At 46.6% G+C, this 21,402-nt stretch overlaps 1 protein-coding gene across 1 annotated transcript; it reads right to left on the minus strand.

Moving 5' to 3' along the window:
- Window positions 1–1,750: 1,750 nt before the first annotated feature.
- On the minus strand, window positions 1,751–21,402 carry TWSG1 (twisted gastrulation BMP signaling modulator 1). The gene is made up of 5 exons (XM_048077078.2): window positions 21,251–21,402; window positions 20,303–20,514; window positions 14,528–14,627; window positions 10,336–10,602; window positions 1,751–4,170 (listed from the first exon to the last, which is right to left on the minus strand). The coding sequence occupies exons 2-5, from the start codon at window positions 20,429–20,431 to the stop codon at window positions 3,989–3,991; spliced, it is 678 nt and encodes a 225-aa protein (XP_047933035.1). The 5' UTR covers window positions 20,432–20,514; window positions 21,251–21,402; the 3' UTR covers window positions 1,751–3,988.

The raw sequence follows: 21,402 nt of genomic DNA on the forward strand, positions 1-21,402 counted from the left end.
AAAAATAGTTAAGCATGAGGATATAAAAAAACTTGCATCTTGGCAGCCTTACCTCTCGGATTTGTTTGAAAGGGATCTACTTTGTTCCTTGCAATTTGCTATGTGAGCAGCACAAATCTTAATGATGTACTACTTGGTGAAACGTCGTGCCACAAACACGTCCTGCCCCCAGCGTTGGCAAACGTCTGGGTGGGGGAACCCCAGTGTGGTACCTGGAGACATGACCCCTCCAGGGCTGTCCCACCACAGCCCATGGGCTGTGTGAGTCCCATCACCGCGAGCGATGGGAGAGGTTCTCCAGAGCTTACAGGGGAGCAGCTGCCTGCAGGGGTACGGGACTCCTTATGGGATGTACGGGAAACGTGTTTTGAGATCATGGACAACTTACTATGGGAGTTGTAGGAGAAAGACAAAGGCAGGGAAAGAGGGGGATCAAGGTTAACCCCGCCAGGTTAAACTACAACGACTAAGAAGGGGCAAAAGAGGGATAATAAGATAAAAGCAGCCAGTCAACTGTGAACGGGGTGCCAGTCAGTGCACTCGCCTGGCCGTGCCCTGCAGCTCATCGCTTCGGTCTGTGCCATCTTGTCATTGAACCGTTCTCCTGGATGAGGGGGGCTCTGTGCTGCATGTGTGGAGCTGGAAGTGCCAGCCCCCGGAGAAGGGACCACACAGGTCACAGGGGCACTGCGTGTCTTGGGTGGCCGTGGCTGGAGAGACCTGAGCGTGCGCGAGTCGTGTGGGTTTGTATGGCAGTGCGGGACCAAGCCAGACCAGCCAGCAAACAGGATGGAAGGCTTGGGAGCCAGCTATCGAAGCAGCAACAACTTTGGTGTGGATGCTGGATAGACCAAAGACATCATTAGACACGAGCAGGTGCTTAGATTCATTTTTGAAGGACTAGGTGTACAACCCACTAAACTAAAAGCATGTTGGGAACCCTAAGAAGTGACAGGAAGGCAATGGCACATTATGACCGTTGCACTTGCTCTCTGCACAGCATCAATGGTTCTGAAATTTAGGAGCAACAGGTGCCTGTGAAGAAAACGAAACAGAAAAACCCAAACCACCTGAAGAAAACTCTCTCTACATTTAGAGAAAGAATCACAAAAGGCCTTCAGCCATCTTCTTAGAACCCCAACCAACTAGGGATTTGTATAACTTCTTATTGCATGCATTTCCTTTTTTGCTCCCCTTTCAATTTGGTTATTAAGGACAGATGCTTTACCCTGAGAAGATTCCAGCCCAGGAAAGTATTTAGGCATGTTCTGTATTACCATCCATGGAGGTATTTAAAAGATGCATGGAGGTGGTGCTTAGGGACATGGCTTAGTGGTAGACTTGGCAGTGCTAGGTTAGCGGTTGGACTTGGTGATCTTAGAGGTCTTTGCCAACCTAAATGATTCTATGAAATATTCTAGGTGATGGTTTGCTTGTGTCCAGAGCCATGGAAAATAAGAACCTCCAAAATAAATCAAGATTTTCCTTGCAAAATGGACTAGGACTTAAATAAGCAACCTTCCAAAACAGTTAGATGCTTGTCAGAAGGCACATTTTGACTACTGAGAAAATTCTACTTTATTGATTTGTATGAAGAACAAGCTTAAAAGGAAACCACAGATTTAGTATTGGAAAAATAGGGTTGAAGAGTTAATTCTCTGTGTTATTCCATTCATTTAGATTAGTAACTTTTATACTATGATTCCTGGTAACGTTTGCCTTGACGAAATCATGAGAACGAAAACACATGGAACAGTAATGTCTTTTTATTAAAATACCTCTTAAAACACTCATCGTAATAAAATACATTTGCTATTGCTGTATGACATTTGCATACACGCAATGCTTACAGCAAACTCTAGACAGCGTTAAGAATTACAAAAATAAGGCAAGCCCCAGAAAGTGTGCATCCTCACTACCTACTCTCAGGCCATTACACAGACAAATGTATTTACAATTTTATGCTGTTCCCCCAGTGTGTTCCCAGACACGCGTTAGGCAAGTCCCCTCCACCCTCGCTGTTCCTTTGACTTGACCTCACAGTGAAATTCTGGTGACGTGAGTGGAGTCGGTGTCACAGACCCACGACAGCAGGTGCCTACCCAGAAACATCAGCCCTGTTTTTTTTTTTCCCTCTCTCAGAAGAATCTGAACTACGATAGTGTTTTAAATAATTTAACATTGCGAAGTCTTAAACACGCTAGTGACCTGCAGGAATGCTTACTGCACGCTTTCTGTCTCGGTGAAGAACAACGCATCGTCCTCCAGCCAGAAACAGGCACAGCTACTCCTAACGTATTCTCTCTCTCCATTCATCGTAAGAAAATCGGGAAAAAGAAAAGATAACATGAATTGTCAAATATGCAAAGATCAACTCCTTCATTACAAGCTAGGTTCTTCTATTCACATCTATGATTTTTTATCACTTAATCGCAAGTTTAAAGTATGCAGGTACTCCATTATCTACTAGTTCAAAACAAATATTCATCTTTCAAGTACTTCTTTACAGCTGAAAAAGAGACTGAAGAAAGTAACGTTATTTCACAAGAGTATTTATATATTGTCTTGTTGAAAGAGCTGTACGAAAATGAAAAAACCACTCAGGCAACCTTTCAGTAAAATAAATGTAAAATGACTGCTTTCATTTGTACATGGTACAGATACACAGGTGTGACTAGAAAACAGTGTAATCCCTCTAGACTGAGGTTAGTGAGAGAAACATGACTAGTCAAATTCTTTCTGTGTGCATATAGATATATGCATATATATGCATTAAAAAAAAAAAAAAGTCAAGGAGTTAAAAAACACGCCATTATAAATACCAGAAGCTGATCCTTAACTACTCACACACTTTATTCCTGCACTTAGTACCATTATCAGTGGAGAGACTTCATTAGGTCATAACAATCGCCATGTAACTGTCAACATATTAAAATTCCCTCTTACAGACATGGACAGTGTTCTGTACTCGGAACACCCTGACTTTGCCTTTGAGGACACATCTTCAATGACAACATCTCATGGGAAAAAAAAAAATTAAGTTTTGGAATAAATATTCAGAGCAAACTAAATGTGAACATGTCTGCTGCCAACTGCTCAACCGTAGCACTTGCTAGCTCATGCTGTTTCATTCTTCTTTATTCAGTTAGTCATTAAATTCGTAATAAACTTTCATGTTCCCTTTACTGCACTGAATGTTCAGAAATTAAGCGACCCTAGAGAACAGTGCAAAAAGAGGGAGATGCAACTGCACCTAACAGCCTTATTTTCGTATTTAAGAAAAGACTGAAAAGATTTTTTTCACTTCCCAATGTACTGAAAAGTGCAGGGCAAACGAAACTTGTAGAAGTGTCCCGTACAGTGTTTTGTTGGGCAGCCCTTCTAAGAAGTTAGGATTTTATCCATGACAGCCCACATTTTGAATTTGAAGGGAAAGCATTACTTTTTCCTCAAATACCATTTTGATGATAGAAGGCTACGCTCAGAAAATGGAGGGTAATAAAGTTTGAAAACAAAAACAAAGACCAAAAGCAAACCAAAAACCTAAAGAACAACTCTCCCTCTTCAACTCCGTATCCATTTAATTATTTGTTGAACTTAGATGATGGGAATCTCATTACCATATTCTTAAGGTTTCCCTACTCTAAACTACTAGCTATAGTATTACGTTCTGAAAACCAATACAGTCAATAGTTTGAAATCAGAGGAAAACAATCGGAACAGCAAGGACGAGCATGGCTGTACCATTCAAACAGAAACAAAGAAAAATAAACTTAAAACATAATGTTGAAACATCTACAAGTTAGCCTTGAATTAAAAAAAAAAAAAAAAGGAAAAAAGTTTCAAATTTTATACACCTTTTTTCAACCAGCCCCATTTAATTGCAACCAGTAGGCACTCCACCACAAGGCAGTGTTTTCCAATCCCCAGCTCTGAACTGAGAGGGATTACTTTGGCCTCCATATTACTGCATTACAATTTTCCTGCTTCAAAACATACAGTTCATACATTTTACAGTTTTGCTGCCGTAGTCGATACATTCTGGCCCAATACACTCACAGCAGGCGTTGTGAAACCATCGGTATTTGGATGCTCCCATGGACTCGCAAGAGATCTTGCACTGATGTATTGACATGCAGTCATCAAAATACACCACAGTACACATGTGTTCTAAACCAAGAAGGGGAAAAACGGTTTTAAAGGTCTTAAAGTATTTTAAAAGGTCAGTTAAAAATTAATTGCACATATCGCTTTTGAAGTAAGAGTGCAAATCGTCATGACTGTGAGGCATAAAGAAAAAAAAGGTGATAGGGAAAGCAGAGAGAAGCAGAGACCCTAGGTGAGTGAAATCTATTAATTTTAAGTTCTCAGTGTCTACAGCTCAGCCTGCTGTCTGCTATGATGAGCTATGCCAAAATAACAAACAAGCACGTGTCCTCTGGCGGTACAATCCTTAGCAATAAGATACCACTTTTACTGTTAGCAGTTATTATATGTAATCACAAACTACTTTAAGTTTTAGATAAGTTATTTTAAAAACATCAAACCCCACTCGTTTAAGTATAAACATTTTCTCCTCGTCCCCATGATTCAACAGTATTCTTACACCACATGAAATCAATGTGCCTAGAGCTATGTGGTCCCATTTTCCTCAGCTTGAAACAGCACACTTTTTTAATTATTATTTTCAGCAGCACCAGTCTTACTACGAAGATTAGGAAATCCTCTCTGCCTTTTTGTCTAAGCACTGTCTTTGTTGTTCTAACATCCATGCAGTTACTTGAAATGCCGTGAAGTTTGGCGTTGTAACCCAAAACCGGAGCTGAGGCTTTTACCACAGCTACAAAACAAAAACCATCCCTCCACTGCCGGCTTCCAATTCCCCAAGCCGATAGATCCCTCCAACTTTTTTCTCTGCTGAGCGGGTGGTTACACCACAGATTACTCTTCATCCTCCAAAGGATCTTGCCTGCACCACATTTACCCCTGGTGTAGGGATTTGTGAGCTGGGAACGTCAGGAGGCTTTCTAGCCTATTTGTGCTTAAAGCGTGTGGATCCAGAAGAAATGTACTGGCCTGCACCCCAAGGTGGATTAGGAAAATGTAATCCAAACGTAGGTAATAAATCAGACCGTGTTGGTTTTGTTGTTGTTGTTTTTCTTTTTTTATAATGATTATGGAGATACGGAGAAGGGGAAGCAACCAAAGGACGCTAGGAGCGATGCAGCTGTTAACCACAGCTTTTATGCTGCCAGCCCACTGAAAGCAAGGGAGTATTGCCTTCTTTGTTCAGGCTCTGCACTGACAAACTTCTTGCAGACACCACACACAATGCGAGAGGCATGAGGAGTCTTGAGGAGGAAGCGCAGAGCCATAGCTGAGGCGGTTTTCGGCTCCCAGGAAAGCTGTGCTGTGAGTAAAGCTGCAGTTATTCAAGAAATCTTGGAGAACTTGAAGTACTGCTGGGAATGTCAACAAAAAACGCAGTGGCTATCTAAGTCCCGTCCCATTCTTGGCACTTCTTTCTACAGCCCTTGAAAATAAGGCCCAGCAGGCACCCACATACACCAAACAGTCCCAGGACACCAGGGCACCCCCCTGTTTTTGTCCTCCTCACTGCTCACGGGAGGTGCTCAGGCACCAAATGGAGGCACAGAGCTTCTGCCACAGGCGATCCTAAATCTTCCTGGATTAGCTGGGATTAGAATAGTTCAGTAGGAAAGGACCTACAAAGATCTCCGAGTCCAACCGCCTGACCACGTCAGGGCTAACCAAAACTTAATGCACATTACCGAGGGCATTATCCAAATCTCTTGCTGCGAAATCAGCTCTTGAGATGCCACCTCCACCTGACTGACCCTAATCTCCGGACTAGCTGCAGAAGGCACAACCACTCGGGGCTGAATACCAGTGGAACAACCTTTAAAAAAAAAAGCTGAAGTCCGTAATTTCTAGGATGCAAAAATCAACGACACTGAGCTACCCCTAGCTGAAGTTCCCATCTCCTGCTCAGTGCAATACAGCCCACGTGTGCTCTACATCGGTGGCTCAGGACACAGCCACAGCCTGTGGAAAAAGCAGGCTGTAACACGAAGAGCAGAGCACACGGAGCTACACACAGCTACATCTCCCCGCTCCTCCTCAGCAGGGCCGGTGTTTCTGCACAGATGCCGAATTTTTCAAAGAGCTCCTCACGCTAAGCATGAAATCCCTCTTTACAGGCTACAGAAACAGGGTCGTAAAAAAATAACTACAACCAACCAAAACTGCTGGCTCAGTGGGGATCTGGGAAAGTATTTAAGTTGTTTCACAAACCTAATTACGCAGGCATCGCTGACTCCCTTGGTGTAGATAAAAAGGATGCTACTTACTGCATTAACAGCTCTTTCATTAGCATTTTGTCAATTTTCACACAGGAAGGACTATCAGATACAGATGGATGGGGAAGGAGAGCGGCAGGAGACTGCCAGCTACCTAGCTCTTTTTTGCCTCAGAACATTAATTTTTCGCCTCCTCTACCCCCAGCTCACACCACATGAAGGTTGTGTGGGAGAAACAACAATCTAGAATCAAGTTTAAATTCAAAACGACCAGAAGAAATGGACTCGTGCTTCTGTCAGTCTTTGCTACAATACTCTTGGTATGAGATCTGTACTGGTAAACTATGGAGGAATTTAGGAAACAGTCCCATCCTTGTAAGTTAAGGAAAAATGCTTGTCTACAAGATGAGGAGACCTCAGAAACCTCCCCACTTAATTACAAGTCCCTGGATGACACCTTTGCAATTAGAAGTGCTATGCAAGTCAAGCTGTCTGATCGTTGGTAGAAGAGGAGATAACTCTCTCAGGCAGCCATATCGTATGTTAGAAGTCAAAAAACAACAACAAAAAGCATTTTTTTAGTATCTTCTTGTCACACCTACAGAGGCAGATGCCCTTTACAGGACTGCCAGACCTTCCCTACCTGGCTGGCACTTGCGGGAAGCCTAGGGCCTGAGCTGACGCCATGCGCCGTGTCACCGAGCAGTTCAAGTTGGAAACCCTCAAACTACAAAGCAGATTTTGTTTCATCAGCTGCCAGAAGATTATCTGCCTTCCCCCTCTCCCTCTTGCCAACATCCTGTCATCATCTGCAGCACTTAAGCTTGTTCAAACATCTGAACTCGCTGCTCAGAGCTCTGAGGGTATCAGCTAAAAGCAAAGCAAAAAAAACAAGGATAAAGCGCAAATGTAACCCAGGTTAATAACCACTGCGAGTAGTGGATCAAACGCCAGAAGCCACCGATATGAAGAGCTCCACGTTCACCGGAGGAGAGGGAAGACACTCGTTAGGATAATAACGGGGAAGCTCGACGTGGTGGCCGCGGTAGGCCGGGGCAGGGCTTTACGTCCCGCTGCGTTCACCCTTGGCACTGATCTGCAGCCCTCCTCCACCTCCTCCTCCTCCTCCCGGGCCCCAGTGGCTCCCCACCGCCAGGCACAAAGGCCTTTGGTTCCCAAAAAGCCAACACTGCTTTTCCTGGCACCCGCCCAGGGCTGCATATAGCAAGTCTGGCGGCCGAGAAGCAGCTTCACGTCGATCCCTGCGTGAGGGCGGGCTGAAATTAAAATCAGAGGCAAGGGGTATTTATAGGCTGAGCCTCTCCAAATTTGGGGATGTTTTCCATAGGACAACACACAGCCTACTGTCCCCTTACCAAAACCTACATCTCTCCCTTTACAGGCAACAAAAGGAAGGGGCTGCTGCCAGCGCACCATGCTGGAGCGAAGCACGCAAGGATCCACAGAAGCAGCCCAAAATAGCGAGGCACAGCACTACGAAGAAAACGTAAAGCATCTGTGTTCCTGCTCACAGGAGTATTTTTTCAAAGCCCTGAATGTCACGGCCTTAAAGACAACTGCCATCCGAAAGACATCTCCATCTGCACGATCTGCCATTAGGACTAGCAGCATGTCTGGCAAGAAGGAAAGGGCACAGAGGCTGTCTTCAGTTTCTTCTGCTGCAGGCTAAATTTGTATTTACTGCGACTGAGCACGCAGCCATACGTGCACACAGCCCCATCCTCTGTTACAGTGGTTCTTCTCCCACGTGCTGGCTTGTAAAAACACAGCGACTTGGTTATGGGACTGAACTTTGCATGGGAAGCAGCCATCAGACTCCTGCAAGTTCCTGGGCTCCGCTCCCTCTGCGTGCCCATGCTCACCAGGCTCTTTGGCACTTCACCTCCCACCCCTCCACCTTTTAGCCATTGCTTCCCGGTAAGCTCAGCCAAAAAAGTTTTAGAAACAATGCCACCGCATGGGTGGCGTAACGTCCAACACACCACATGCAATTGCCCACGCGTCCTTGCTTCCACCACAACGAACATCAACTGACCAAGGCCGGCAGCCAATTTTTCTTTCCACCTCTTGTTCTCACAGCTCGATGCATCCGTTTTTAGAAGCAAACCTTAGCATGACTCCTCAACAGGGTTACATATTTAAAAGCATAGGGTATTGAAAGCCATTTTCTACCTTTTCCAGTTCTTCACTGATCACTAAGATGGAGGAGGCATAGCCAGAGATTACAGAAATGGCTCTGACATTTATTTCTCTTCTAAGTGTCTACTGAAGCCCGAACACCAGTGGTATTTGGTAGCTATTTCCAGATATAACTGTTGGTTTTGGAATGTCATCATCCCAGTGAAAGCTCTCTCAGCCTCATCTCTAATAGGTCCTTAGCAAGTGAAATGAAGGAGACTTTTGACTACGAAAAAATTGCAGTTATGTATTTGTCTGTGTTGTTAAACTCAGAACTCCTCCACACCCTTGAGATGCAGTTCACATTCCAAGTTTAATCCAAAGCTATCATTAGCCCGTCCTGTTGGTACGGTAGGAAAGGACTGTCGGGGAACAGCCATCCGGGCTGCTGTACCTAAGTACAGTGGGCTATATTCAAGATTGTTCCAGGCACAGTTTTTTTTCCCCAAGTATAATTTACATCCTTAAATACTGTAGTGTTTGCACACATGGCTTTTTGTGGCTTGCCATTTAACGTGGCTTTCTGCATCGCTCTCATAATGGTGACCAAGCGTTTTAATAACGTCAAAGACACATAAACGAGATGTTTTCTGACCATCTGGCTTCCCGGCTCTGGAATTAATTTATTTTTCTAACGTGCCTTAACCAAAGGAAGTTAGAAAAGTTGCCATTACAGTTCCATTTAATCAATAGCAGTCCTACTCAGAAACATAACTAGGTCAAAGGTTCACGATGGCACGGAAAAGCAGCGTGTCCATCAATTAGGGTATCTCGCCTCGATAAGATAAAAGAGCCATCACAACAGCGACATGCGGGGTTACTAATACTTAAAGTGTGTGTTGGGAAGGAAGCAAAGCATTAATTACACTATAATAAAACAAATCAGATGCTCTTTTCCCCTGTTGAGCAGCAATCTTATTAAGAACGGTTTATGAGATTCTTTTAAGTCTGATGTAATGATTTGCACGGAAGAGTATTTCAGGTTTAGTATAGAAACTGAGAGGCACTGCGAATTTTTCTTATCCCACTGTTGTCATACCTCAAACTTCTCATCTTTTACCCCCTCACCCAGCATACAATACTCTAGAGTGTGTCCTCCAAACTGAAGGTGGAAATGTATATTACATATATATATAAAATAAATATAATTATATATACATATGTATAAAATAAGGGCAGTAAGTCCTTACGTTGAAAGCCTGCTCCCCCCAAAGTACTTATTTTTAAAATTCTCTGTCAAATCCCTCCTCAACATAGGTAGTCATCTCGCTAATCTTACTCAGGTTTACTATTAATGCTGGATTTTCCACAAACCAGAGCTCGAGTTATGCCAGCTCAGACCTAAGAAGTAAACACCCACCCCAGGTGCCGTGGTTTATGGCACGTTGCTTTCTCACACCTCTGAAGCCAGGCATTTCAGTCGCCTAGCGCTGCACCGACACAGCGATGTGGGTTCAGATTTGGTCTGTCCTGTCTCCTAACCTACAGGTATCTGCTTCAAAGGACATACCCTGCTGCTGCCCATGAAATAATCTGAACAAACTGCCTCATGCCATAGGAGGAGCTATACGGATGACAAACTCACATTGTTCAGTGTCCCCTAAGATCCTCGGTCACTTTAACACCGTCTTCCGGGTTCCTCAACACTTTTGCTTCACTCTTTTTTGTTAGGTCACGCTCAGAATTAGCCTGAACTTTTCGCGTATTTTATATGGGAAAAGGAGAAGCTAGCACAGAGAAGCACAGAAGATGCACTGAGAAAGCTCCTGGAAGAGACCAGAGGAAGCGCCAGGAATTCAGACCCTCTGCTCATTACCTTTGTCACTAGAGTAAGGTGCGTGGACGTTGTTGCTCGGAACAGAGACGTTCTGATGCTGCGGCTGGTTCACTGTTTCTAAAAAGGAAACGAGGTTCTCGTGATGCGACAGTTCTTCTGCAACGGGGAAGGAAACTATATTCCAGTTCAGCTGGGTATCCCCTTCTGTGAGCGCCCGGAAAAGGGAAGGAATTGGTTCGTGCAACTCCTCTACAGTGCTCTTGGACGTTGGCGGCGTGTCACTGTAATTGCGAGGGTTGCACATACCTGCAGAGGAACGAGAGAGCGAGTTACACGAAACTCCCAGAACTCTTCTTGGAACACATGGGAATATTTAGGATTTTTTTTTTTTAATTTATTTTTTAATAAGCAGAACAGAGCCCTTTTATGTATATCCCGGTCTTAATAGCAGAAGCGCCACCAAAGACAGCAGGGCTGGCTTTCAACATCGGCAGGTTTCAGATCGCTGCGGAGCTCCACAAAACACACCTGCAACCTGTGAGATCCAAGAGAAAAGAAAAACCTCTTTTTCACTTCCCTTTCTGTGCTATAGCGTTACACATTAGAACACGAAGAGTTCAGCGGAAGGTTTGTTTCCCCCGGGAAAGGAGACAAAGCGCGGCGTAATCGATACCAGCACGAATCTGGAATGGAAGCTTCCGACTGAACCAAGATAGCATCTTGACAAGTCCTGAGGTACACGGAACTTTTGATCACAATTCAAGTATTCGATCTCCTTTGCTTCTGCACTGTATTAGATCTTACTAGTCACCTGCCAGGGGTGCACAGATCAGTATCAGGAGAGAGCAGGAGTCTGAATTACTTTACCTGCTTAGACACGGCTGAGGTGTACCTGGCTTTTCTGCTTAGTTGGAGGGATTGCTACAGGCGAAAATGTTTATTTCCTTTCTACCTCTGCCACATTTTTCTCCATCTCCTGGGGAATCTTTTTTGAAGCCTATTGTCCACCTCTGCAGTCCTCTTTGACAGTTCCTACAAAAAGGTTTTGTGATGTGCAATGCAGGGGCCGGTTTTTCATTAACCATTTAAACACTACTGTGTATTACCAGCAGTGAAACTGCTGGGTACCTTCGTCTCATCAAAACATTGAAGCCTCCAAGACTGAAAAGAAAAATTGTATCTGCAGAGGTATTTAAACCCAGAAGCCATAAAATAGTATCAGAAGTCACCTGGCAAGAGACAGAGAAATCTGTTTTCCTCATGTACATCTGGATATCATTTTGGGTAGTTTCGCAGATACAGTTTTAGACAGCTACAGCTGCAGAGCGAACCAATCCTTAAATACTCTTCTTTCAAAGCCATGTGGGACGTACACGTTTGAAGTCTACCTGCCCCACACGTTCAGAAAAGCATCTCTTGCCCTGTAGACACACCAGGAGTCCAGCTTCAGAAATCATGTTTAACTAGAACTTTACACAAAACCACAATCTTTTCAATTGAAGTTGGCGTATTTCTGTAATGAACAAAGAGCAAAGTTTGCCTGTGACAATTTCAGCATGAGACCTGACAAACCTCAAGCATGCAGTCGGCATGGCCAGCATCTAGTAACAGAAACAGCACCTGATAGGCAACTCCTGTAAAAGGGTGAGCCAAGTACTGGACAGAAAAGGGAAAAGCCTCTCTTCCAAAGAGCATTGGGTCGCACTAAAAAACAATTCCACTTAAGGTAACTTCCCACTGTGAACACTTATTCTGCTACTCCTCATAAAACAATTTGTTATTCACAGATGTTCTTGGACTCGGTACTTTAACTAAAAATTTATACCACCGCATTATCACCTTTTAGTGAACCCTTGGAATATTCACAATAAACTTGTAATAAGGAAAGCCCACCTAAAATTTAATTAGGAAGGTATCAACGTGGCACAGACACATCAAGAGACATTGTTGTGAAATGGAAACCAATGAGCTTTTCCAGAAGCCACCTCTGTCAAGTTAGATCTGAAGGTGGATTTCACCGATAAGAAGGACACACGGGGGAAAAAAAAGGCAAAAAAGCAGAAAGAATGTTTATCAAATGACTGCAGAACGCAAACAGTTTGTGCGCATATCAATCCAATATGAAGATACTATCTTATAATGAACCAAGAAACCACTGCTCATACCATTGGTAATTACTCATGCCACAAAGATCCTTCCTCTTACTATTTGTTACGGTATTTTAAAGTGTAATTACAGTACAGTAGCTTTGGTTAAAATGAAAATAAGAAGCTTAACTTATGAGCAACTGGTAAGGAACAAACATGTCCACATTACTGCTCTGGAAGGCAATGATTTATGACAAAATATGGTAAATAGATTTTAAAACATAACTAAGACACTATGCTAGAGCTAGGTCTCTTGCAACGGAAGGAAATGCAGATGTGTTCGACCGTAAAAAAAAAAAAACCAACATAAAATATTCCTGCCAATTTAAGTACTTTCCTTTCTTTCCTGCCTTCCTCTTACCCGACTCTCTTACTACAGATTGTTACTGAAAATCCAAGTTCCTGACCAGCATCAGAGCCCCCGCAGAGATTTCAGCCAGCCACAGAGCTGTACCCTGCATTCCCAAGCACTCCCAACCCATCTTTCTGGGGCACGGATGCAAAGATGCAGAAATGGACCGCTGAAACGAGGGAAGCAAGAACGCCAGGGAAATCTCTCACCCCCACTCTACGTTAAAGGGAGGCGTAGTTCCTTCTGAACAGGGCCACACCACGCGGCCAGCAAGTTCTGAGGCACCAGCAGAGCCATCAGGAGACGTTTTTGTTTTCCCAGTGACGGGAAACTGAAACTAAAACCTTGCTAACTTCTCTCCTGGGTAGCACTATGGGAAACAGCAGCGGAACAGGGAGTAACCTGCGGATTTAGAAAAAAAAGCCCTGTGTGTAGACGTCTTTTTTATTTCACAGTCCCAAGAGCTCGGTTCTTCCTCCTCCTGCAGTACATCTCCATGCTGAGCCTTGCTTCCTACAGCAGATAATGCATTGTTCTGGAGGAGGGAAACCACCTCCTCTCCTCCCCACCCTCACGACTGAACATGACCGCAGTGCACGTCAGTATTGCATTACAAAAAGCAAGAAGACATCGGAAAGGCAAAGGGGGTGGGGAGAAAAGAATACAGATCACTTTTTAGTGAGCCCGTTAAAAGATTTCAGCTCAAATAGAAAAACCAAACTCAAGACCTCCTTCTAAATTTATAACCAGCACAGGTGCAGGGGCTGAAAATACTTTATGCCATTGGGGAGAACGAGGTAAGGATGGGAGCGTGCCACACTGCTGCTTACTGCAGGACGGAAAAGCAAAAGTAAGCGAGTGAGAACCAAGCAAGAAGCAATTGTTATGTTCACGTCGTGATGGAACAGGAGAAGCAAAGAACAGTGAAAAAGAGCACTTTGAAGCTAATCATCCTCACGGACTCAAAGAACCAGCAGCCAGAGAAGCTGAGATCAGGTACAACAGTGAGGATGCATCCCTGTCATGGGAGCCAGATGGATTGTGAACAGCAGGAGACTTCCAGCAACCACAGAAGGATGAAGCTTTCAGCACATTTAAAACCCAGGACAGAACGAGAACATACCCTCCTTCAGCAGGGGCAGCATTCACTTGCGGAAACCTTGGGGCTCTGAACACAATCTGTTAGTAATAATGCTGTTCTTGTCAGGGCTGTCACCTAACCCTACGGCGCGATGCCTCTCTCTCACCTTCCAGAAAGGGCTCTTTTTGCAAACAGAAGAGCGATGAAAGAGTTGAGCTGTGCATATTTACAGCTAATCCCAAGGATTCACAGGGGAACTCAGAGCTAAAATTGTCCCTACGTGGTACCTGTCAGTCCACTTCACGGTTAGAAACCTCCCTACAGTGTCCAACCCCACAAAGCAGGTGCTGCGTGGTTTCAGTGAGATGCCAAATTGAAAAAAAGTCTGTGTTTTAGAGGCAAAACTAACAGCCAGTGATGATACTAACCCAGCAAATGCTGGGCCACCACCAGGCCTCACGGCACAAAGCACATAGGGCCTCCTGGTGTTTTGATCCCCACACGAATCCACGCAGTACCCGCAGAGGTGTTTAAAGCACAGATTCCGTCCTGGCCTTTCACTGCTGTGATGACTGTGAGCTCAACACGTGGCAGGAGGAAGCAGTTTTGGGAAAAAAAAATTGAAAATACCCCCAACAAATGCGAACTTACCAACGCAGTCACAGCACTCATCCCAAAGCGTGCCGAGGCAGAGCATGCACTCCTTACAGCAGGAACAGTTCCCTTCCCCTGGGCGGCACTGACACAGCTCCTGAAAACAACACGAACGTGTTACACCACAGCAGACCCAGACGTAACATGCCAGCAGGGCAGAGCAATTCTTCCTCCAGCCACAACTTGAATTACCATACTAAAAGAGCTCAGGACACTAACAGAGTGAGTAAATGGTAAAACACTTCTAGCCTAAGAGGCAAGCTGAGCTTACAAAAGGATCTTTTGTGAGGTGTTTTTTTTTTAAATTAAATTCTAAACACAGATCTGAAGTCAGCTAACAAGCGCTTAAAAGAGAAAAAATCCTATTCATGGGAAAGCTGTGTTTGCTTCTGCGTGCCTGAACCTACAAGTTCTTTGAACGCTTCTCCCATTTCCAGAGGAAATTCAAAGAAGGATGTTTCTTTATATATAAATAGTGTGCAGAAGGTATAATTTAGCTAAAATAGGAAGTTACCACAAGCAGCATGCGCATACTTCAGAAGATGTGCAATGTCTTCCATCACACCTATCCGTGGATTCCAAGAAGAACTTACTTGGTTAAGTCAGCGGGACAAAACTATTTTGTGCCTCTTTGGATGCTTGCTACACGTTGCTCTCCATTTGCAGTATTAGTAACTGTATGCGAATTTTTTATCCCGGGTCCAGCTGATTCACTTTTTGTTCTGAAGGAAACCACCTTCTTCTCCTACCTGCAGAACGACACCCTGGGCACTTCAAAGACTGCAGTAGTCTCCAGAAAGTGAAATGGTGTGCACATGTATTTTTCTTTAATCATAAAGGCCTGGAAGCAAGACGACAAACCCTTTTTCTTATTACCCAAACCTGAAGGCAGAGGTTTAGCAGTCCCGCTGAAGGCGTGCACTTGTGGACCTGGAAGCGTGGAAACATCCTACACGTACGGAGGAAATCTAAAAACCAGGCGGTGTGCTTCCTCTAGCTCACAAGCACGTACTAGCAGTTCCAGTTCGGCCAAGAGACCGTGGCTAGCGGATGACAACCCACGGGTCTGATTACGCCCTGGGCAAAACCTCACTTTTTAAACAAAAATTCCTCATTCCGCTATTATCCTGTTTGCTTCATCCCAGATTAAGAATTACAAATCTTCTTGAAGCCAGCAGAAAGACAAAATTCACAAACTGTTGTGTTCTGCACAATGCTGAGAAGCTGTTGCCTGAGTAGTTTAATCAGGATTGTTTGCACTTTTGGGGGATCGAGTGTGAGCTCCTGCTGTCCACATGCATTTTTGCGATACGCAGTCTTAAGCCTTGTTTTATTTACAGAGTGGAAAACTACCAAGGCTTCTTACTTCTTCATTCTCAAAGTTTATTCGTGTCACCTATTACTATGCTGTTTCCAAGCGAAAGATGGAAAACAGGCTCATTAAGGAGATATACAAAGTTTTCCACAAGAGGAGACGCCACAGCCTTAGAAAGATGACTTATGTGAATGAATGACGCATTTCTAAAATATTTATCTTACAGTTCAATAAACAGATTGTGTCAGCCTCCAGAATAAAAAAGCCTGAATAGAACAACTTTTAAAACCAGCCATGAGTAAAGCACTGTTACACTGCCCGGAAAGCAACATTAATATGTATTAACATTAAAATAAAACTATATATTTGTTCTTCAACAATAAAACCGGGCAAACAACCTCACGCTTATTAAAGACGTTGCAACACCAACGAGCTAGTGTGTGGGAGGAAGTGATTCTCCATAAACTATTAAACGTAACATAAGGAATCAAAGCCAGAAAAATCACCAAATTCAAGCTGCTCCAGCTCTACAGACTGCACCATGAGAGTCCAAGAGAAGAGTGTTCTTACAGAACCAGATGTAGCCTTAAATTCTGCACTTGCAATAGAAAAAAAATCTTCCCGGTGTCCGTATGTGTACGGACTACCTCGGGACAGCGTCACCACACCCACCGGTATCTTACCGGTATCATTCTTACAGGGAGGGCTTACGAACACCGCGATTTTTTTAAAATTTAATTTTGGTTTTGTTCTTTGCGTTCACTTTGGAGGAGGGAGAAGATGGAAGAAAGAGCAGCCAAGCTGGCCTTCCGCGCAGTCCTGCGGCTCCCCGCTCCGGCCCGTCTCCTGCGGGCAGTCGCCGTATGTTTTTCCATACGTGCGTTTTTTGCACGTAGACGGTTTCCTTAACCGCTCTTGAGTTCTTCCCACTGACTCATCCCCGCTGGACACCCGCACAGGATACATCTTTTGAAAAGAATGCTTGCATGGGACGTGGGTGAAGCGGAGCCGAGTGAGGAACGCTCCCTGTTGATAGCTGGGGGTGGCGAGGCGTCAGTGGAAGAAAGTATTACTCATGAGCGAAGCTGGCAGCCTCCCAGGCCGAACTACCGAAGGTGCACCAGAGAATGTATTTTGCTGGGCAAGAAATAAGCCTCCCAGTCTAAAAATACGGCACGGACTAGGAAGCAGGCATGTTTGTACAATCAAGATATTTCTGCTCCGGAGAGCAAATAAAAGATTTTTTTTTTTTCTTTTACGAGGGATTTAACATCTGCGTTTTTTCAAAGCTTTCTTGAAGTGACAGAGACTATTTTCCCGGCGCGGTGAGAAACAGGACCTGGAGGCATTGGCAACCTCTTTGCAAACTGGAGGGGGGAGCGAAAGGAAAAGAGCTAATGTTTTTTTTTCCTAGAACAGTTAATAACAGCAAATCTCCTGGAAGCAGACCAGCCGGAATAATGTTGTTAACCCAACTGTGTTACGTACTACGGCTACAGAACACAGGCCAGCAGAAAGTTTTAGATACGTCAGCCCCGATGTTAAAACGGGGTGTTTATTTCATACCACGGGGCAAAAAAAAAAAAGCCGTGGAAACGCTGAGGAGTTTGTGCCTGAGATTCCCGGGAGGCGAAGACGCAGAGGAAGGGAGATTTTAAGCCGAATGAAGGGGCAGAGCCTCGCGCTCCATGCGGCGCTTCATTAACCAAAGGGATCTGCAAAACCCTGGAACGCAGGCACGGGGCACGGCCAGGGCCAGCTGCCTACCTGGGAAGCGAGGCAACGGCCACCCTAATCCTAATCCTAACCCCAGCCCCAACCCCAATCCTAACCCCAACCCCCAAGCCGCAGTCGCTGGGGCACGGGAAGGAGCTGCATCCAAAGCCTTGGAGGGAACCAATTTTGCGGTCCCTCCCTGCCTACGCTCCCAGGTCTCACCCGCAGCTCCCCCACCAACTGCAGGAAGCCACTGAGCTTGTGCGAAGGCTAAGCTGATGCGGAGAGGTGCCTCTAGCTATTTTCTTGCAGATCTTTGCTTACAGAAAACATAAAAGCGCAACGCGAAAGCACCAGCGAAGCCAGGGCCCTCAAGACGCAAGCCGCGAGCCGAATGCGTGCGAGTTGTTGATCTCATGCTCTGTTCTGGACCTAACAAAATAAATATTTATGTAGGGACCACCCTTACGCAGAGCAGCTCACGAGGAGCAGCAGTAATGACCGTACTGACTTCTAGCAGCGCTGGCAAAAAAATATTTACGTTAACCGTATGCTTTTCAGGGCGCAGGTCTTCTGCCTGCCCGCTCCGCTCACCCAGGCAGCCTCGCGCCCTGCCTGCCCACAGCTGCAGACGACAAACGCCGCGTCCTGCTTGCTCCCCCGCTCACCTCTCGGCTGCAAGCCGTGGATCGTGCCAAGCTGGGAGGGCTGTAAAAAAAAATAGGACAGGGAAACACGCGACGCCACGGTCGAGCGAACTCGCTCAGCGCAGCACTGCGAGTTCAGATTCCTCCAGAAGAGTTTAGAGGGGGGAAGAAGTTCGCGGATGTGCTCTACTTGTGCATCCACCCAAGAAATGAGCGGGACGAGCACGGAGTGAGTATGGAGCGAGCACGGACAGGCACATCAGGCCCGGCCACAGGACGCAGGTGGGCAGACGGTGAGATTGGGCATCGGAGTCCAAGTGCTCCGGGTCACGGAGGGGGCTTGGAGAACCGCACGTGGCTCTAATTTTGGGGAAACGCTCCAAGAGGGGACACCACGCCACCTACGCCACGCAAGGGAGAGCGCATCCACGGCAAGCAGAGCCGCGCTACTGCCTTTTCACAGGCATGGGGCCACGGCACCAGAGAGATGCCGGCGTGACCCCAGTAAACATCAGGCTCCCGAACATCAGGTGTGGTGGCTCTCGAGCCCGACTCCCATACAGGTACACGAGGACTTGGGACGGAGAGCTCTGTGCTTTGATGGGCAGCGGGGACCCAGCCATGGCAGGCAACAAACCCTCCCCGGCTTCCCCTTCATCCAGACCAACAGCTTTCCCCTGAACAGGGATCAACGCATCCGCACCTCTGCTCTTGCTGCTTGCGTGCCTCCCACAGGACTGGCACCTTACTTTGGACAGGCTTCAAGCCTGGAGGTGACACGAAAAAATGCAAGGGAAGGAACCCGCACGTGCATCGGTTTGCCGCAGCGCCCGGCATATCTGCACAAACACCGGCACTGTCTTCAAGAAGGAAAAACTCAAAAAGCTCCTCTCTTGCCCACACATTTAACAACTCTATAGACAATGGCTGAGCTAGGAGAAGCAGCATTTTATTTACTACCATTACTTTTTATTTTTAATTTAAAGTGATGGCGGTGTAGAAGCCGTAAAGAAGGTGGTTCGGCCTGCAGCCAGTCTTCCTTCTGCTGGGTGCACTTGTGAATCTGGCAACTATTTTTATTCATAAACCAGATAAATAACATTTATGCAGAATGAAGTGCACATGGAAATGCTTCATGCCACCTCCGCATCGTTTTTCAGACTGTAATTGTACATTTACTGTATGGATGACTTACTAGCATACGGTATCTGCACCCTCTGCTTTTGCTTTTACAGTCTACAAAGAGCCACTAAGAAATAGTTTAAAGAAACCGGAACAGACCATACGAAGGCTGGACTCACGTTTAACATCCACTGCCCCCAAGTTCAACCCACGAGTCCGTTTTTAGGCAGACCTGCCTGCTTTCGTTGGCTCCGAACGGCTCGCTGCCATTAGCAGCCGGAGGCCCTTCCTGGTCTGAAAGCTCTTCCAAAGGCACCTCAGGGCCCTGAGGCAGGGTGGCTCCGTGCCGGTGCCAGTTCTCTCAGGGGAGTTTTTAAAGCATTTTTTCATCGTCCACGCAGACCGTATGTTATGGAGGCGTCAGCATCAGCTACCGACCCCTGCCTGGGCCAGGAGACTCGAGAAAGCAGGCAGGTGGCAAGGTAAGAGCAACACGGACAGAGATGGGAACAGAGAAAGCACACTGAAGCTCTGGTATTACAGCTATCTTTAAAAAACAACAACATAACAAGAAGAAGCTGCCTACAGAAACCTTTCTCATTTAATGCCTGCTTTAATTTATAAGGATTGATCATAATATCACTGATAAAGAGGTAAGATACCGAAAACTAGGAGTGTGAGTGGTAGCAGCTTCTAACGATAGCCCAGTACTCAATCCTTGACTCGAAACTGTTTCCATTAAAAAACAAGTAAGAATTAAAAACATGCCCATACGCGCGTGCGCTTAGCGTTATCCACATAATGACCGTTAACCCGCACTTCTGTGAAGAGGAGACCATAACTCTTTAACAAAAGACTCACAGAACCCCAGCCCGTTAGTTAACGCAAAACACCAGCTACTGTTATCGCTGGGTCCTTCCGAGAGACAGCTCCCGAAGGGCTTCAAACGCCGAAAGGCGAGGCAGCCCCTACCTGTATGAGGCATTTACTGACATCGCTGGCGCAGAGGGCCTTGTTGCAGCCGGCGGCCGGCTGGGCCCACAGCAGGAGCAGGAGCAGCAGGACGGTGGCCGTGGGCGCTGCGACGTGCCGGGGCCTCATGGTGCCTGCGGCCGGACGGGATGCGCCCAGATGGAAACCGGCGGCTCGAAGGGCCGTTGGAGCCGACGGTTAAATCCCAATTCCTTAAAAGAAAGGAAAAAAAAAGATTAAATATGGCATTTTGGGCACCGTAAGGGAGGTCAGACCCCTCCTCCCCCAGACCAAACTTCTGTACCCGGAGCTTTCTGCTGCGGCACCTTGAGGCTAAAGCGGCGGTGAGGTTGAGGTGAACAACCCCGAGCTCGCAGCACACCCCATAAGCAGTGACACTGAAAAAAAAAAAAAGGAGAAATCCTGGCAGGGACACCCGACAAAGCGGGCAGGGCAGATAACCCTGGGTTACCACACGAGAGCCAAGCCGGTGTCACCCCTGATTCAGCTGCCCGTTTCCACGCTGACAGCCGCCACCCGGGCAGGCTCCCGGAGCACGCACAAAGCGGTTATTTTATTTTTGGGCTAAAAAAACAAAACACTGAACAGCGCTAAAAAGCCCCAAACCCGACGGAGCCGGTCCCGGAGGCTTCGCGGCGCGGCGCTCCCCGGGGCGCTGCAGGTGGCCGGAGCGGAGCAGCAGCGAGCCAAACCCGAATAAAAGGACAAAACCCCCCCAAAAAAAAAGCCGGGACCGGGACGCGCCGGGCTCTCGGCGAGGCCGCATTGTTCTTACAGGGGGAAAAAACCGAAGCGAGCGGGGCGCCGGGCCGGGCCGGGCCGCCTCCCTCCGGCGGCCGGGGAAGGCCCCGCTCGGCTCCCCCGGCTTCGCCCCGATCCCCCCCGGCCCCGCAGCCCCCTTCCCCCGGGCCCCGGAGCTCCCCTCACCGCTCGGCGGCGCCGCGGGCCGGGGGCAGCCCCCGCGCTCCAGCGGCGGCGGCTCCGGCAGGGACGGCGCGGATCGGCCCGGCCCGGCCCGGCCCTCGCTCGGCCGCGGGCGGCCCCGCCTCGGGGAGCCGCCGGGACCCGCCCTCCGAGCG

This window comes from Anser cygnoides, chromosome 2 (assembly GCF_040182565.1).
Source record: "Anser cygnoides isolate HZ-2024a breed goose chromosome 2, Taihu_goose_T2T_genome, whole genome shotgun sequence".
Taxonomy (NCBI): domain Eukaryota; kingdom Metazoa; phylum Chordata; class Aves; order Anseriformes; family Anatidae; genus Anser; species Anser cygnoides.

What these genes read in the sequence shown, in the direction of transcription:
- TWSG1 (XM_048077078.2), bottom strand. Translation starts at nt 20,431, where the DNA reads ATGAGGCCCCGGCACGTCGCAGCGCCCACGGCCACCGTCCTGCTGCTC. An exon ending in TCAGTAAATGCCTCATACAG is followed by an intron (nt 14,628 to 20,302) that starts GTAGGGGCTGCC and finishes TGTTGTTTTCAG; the next exon opens with GAGCTGTGTCAGTGCCGCCC. An exon ending in TGAGTGCTGTGACTGCGTTG is followed by an intron (nt 10,603 to 14,527) that starts GTAAGTTCGCAT and finishes GTTCCTCTGCAG; the next exon opens with GTATGTGCAACCCTCGCAAT.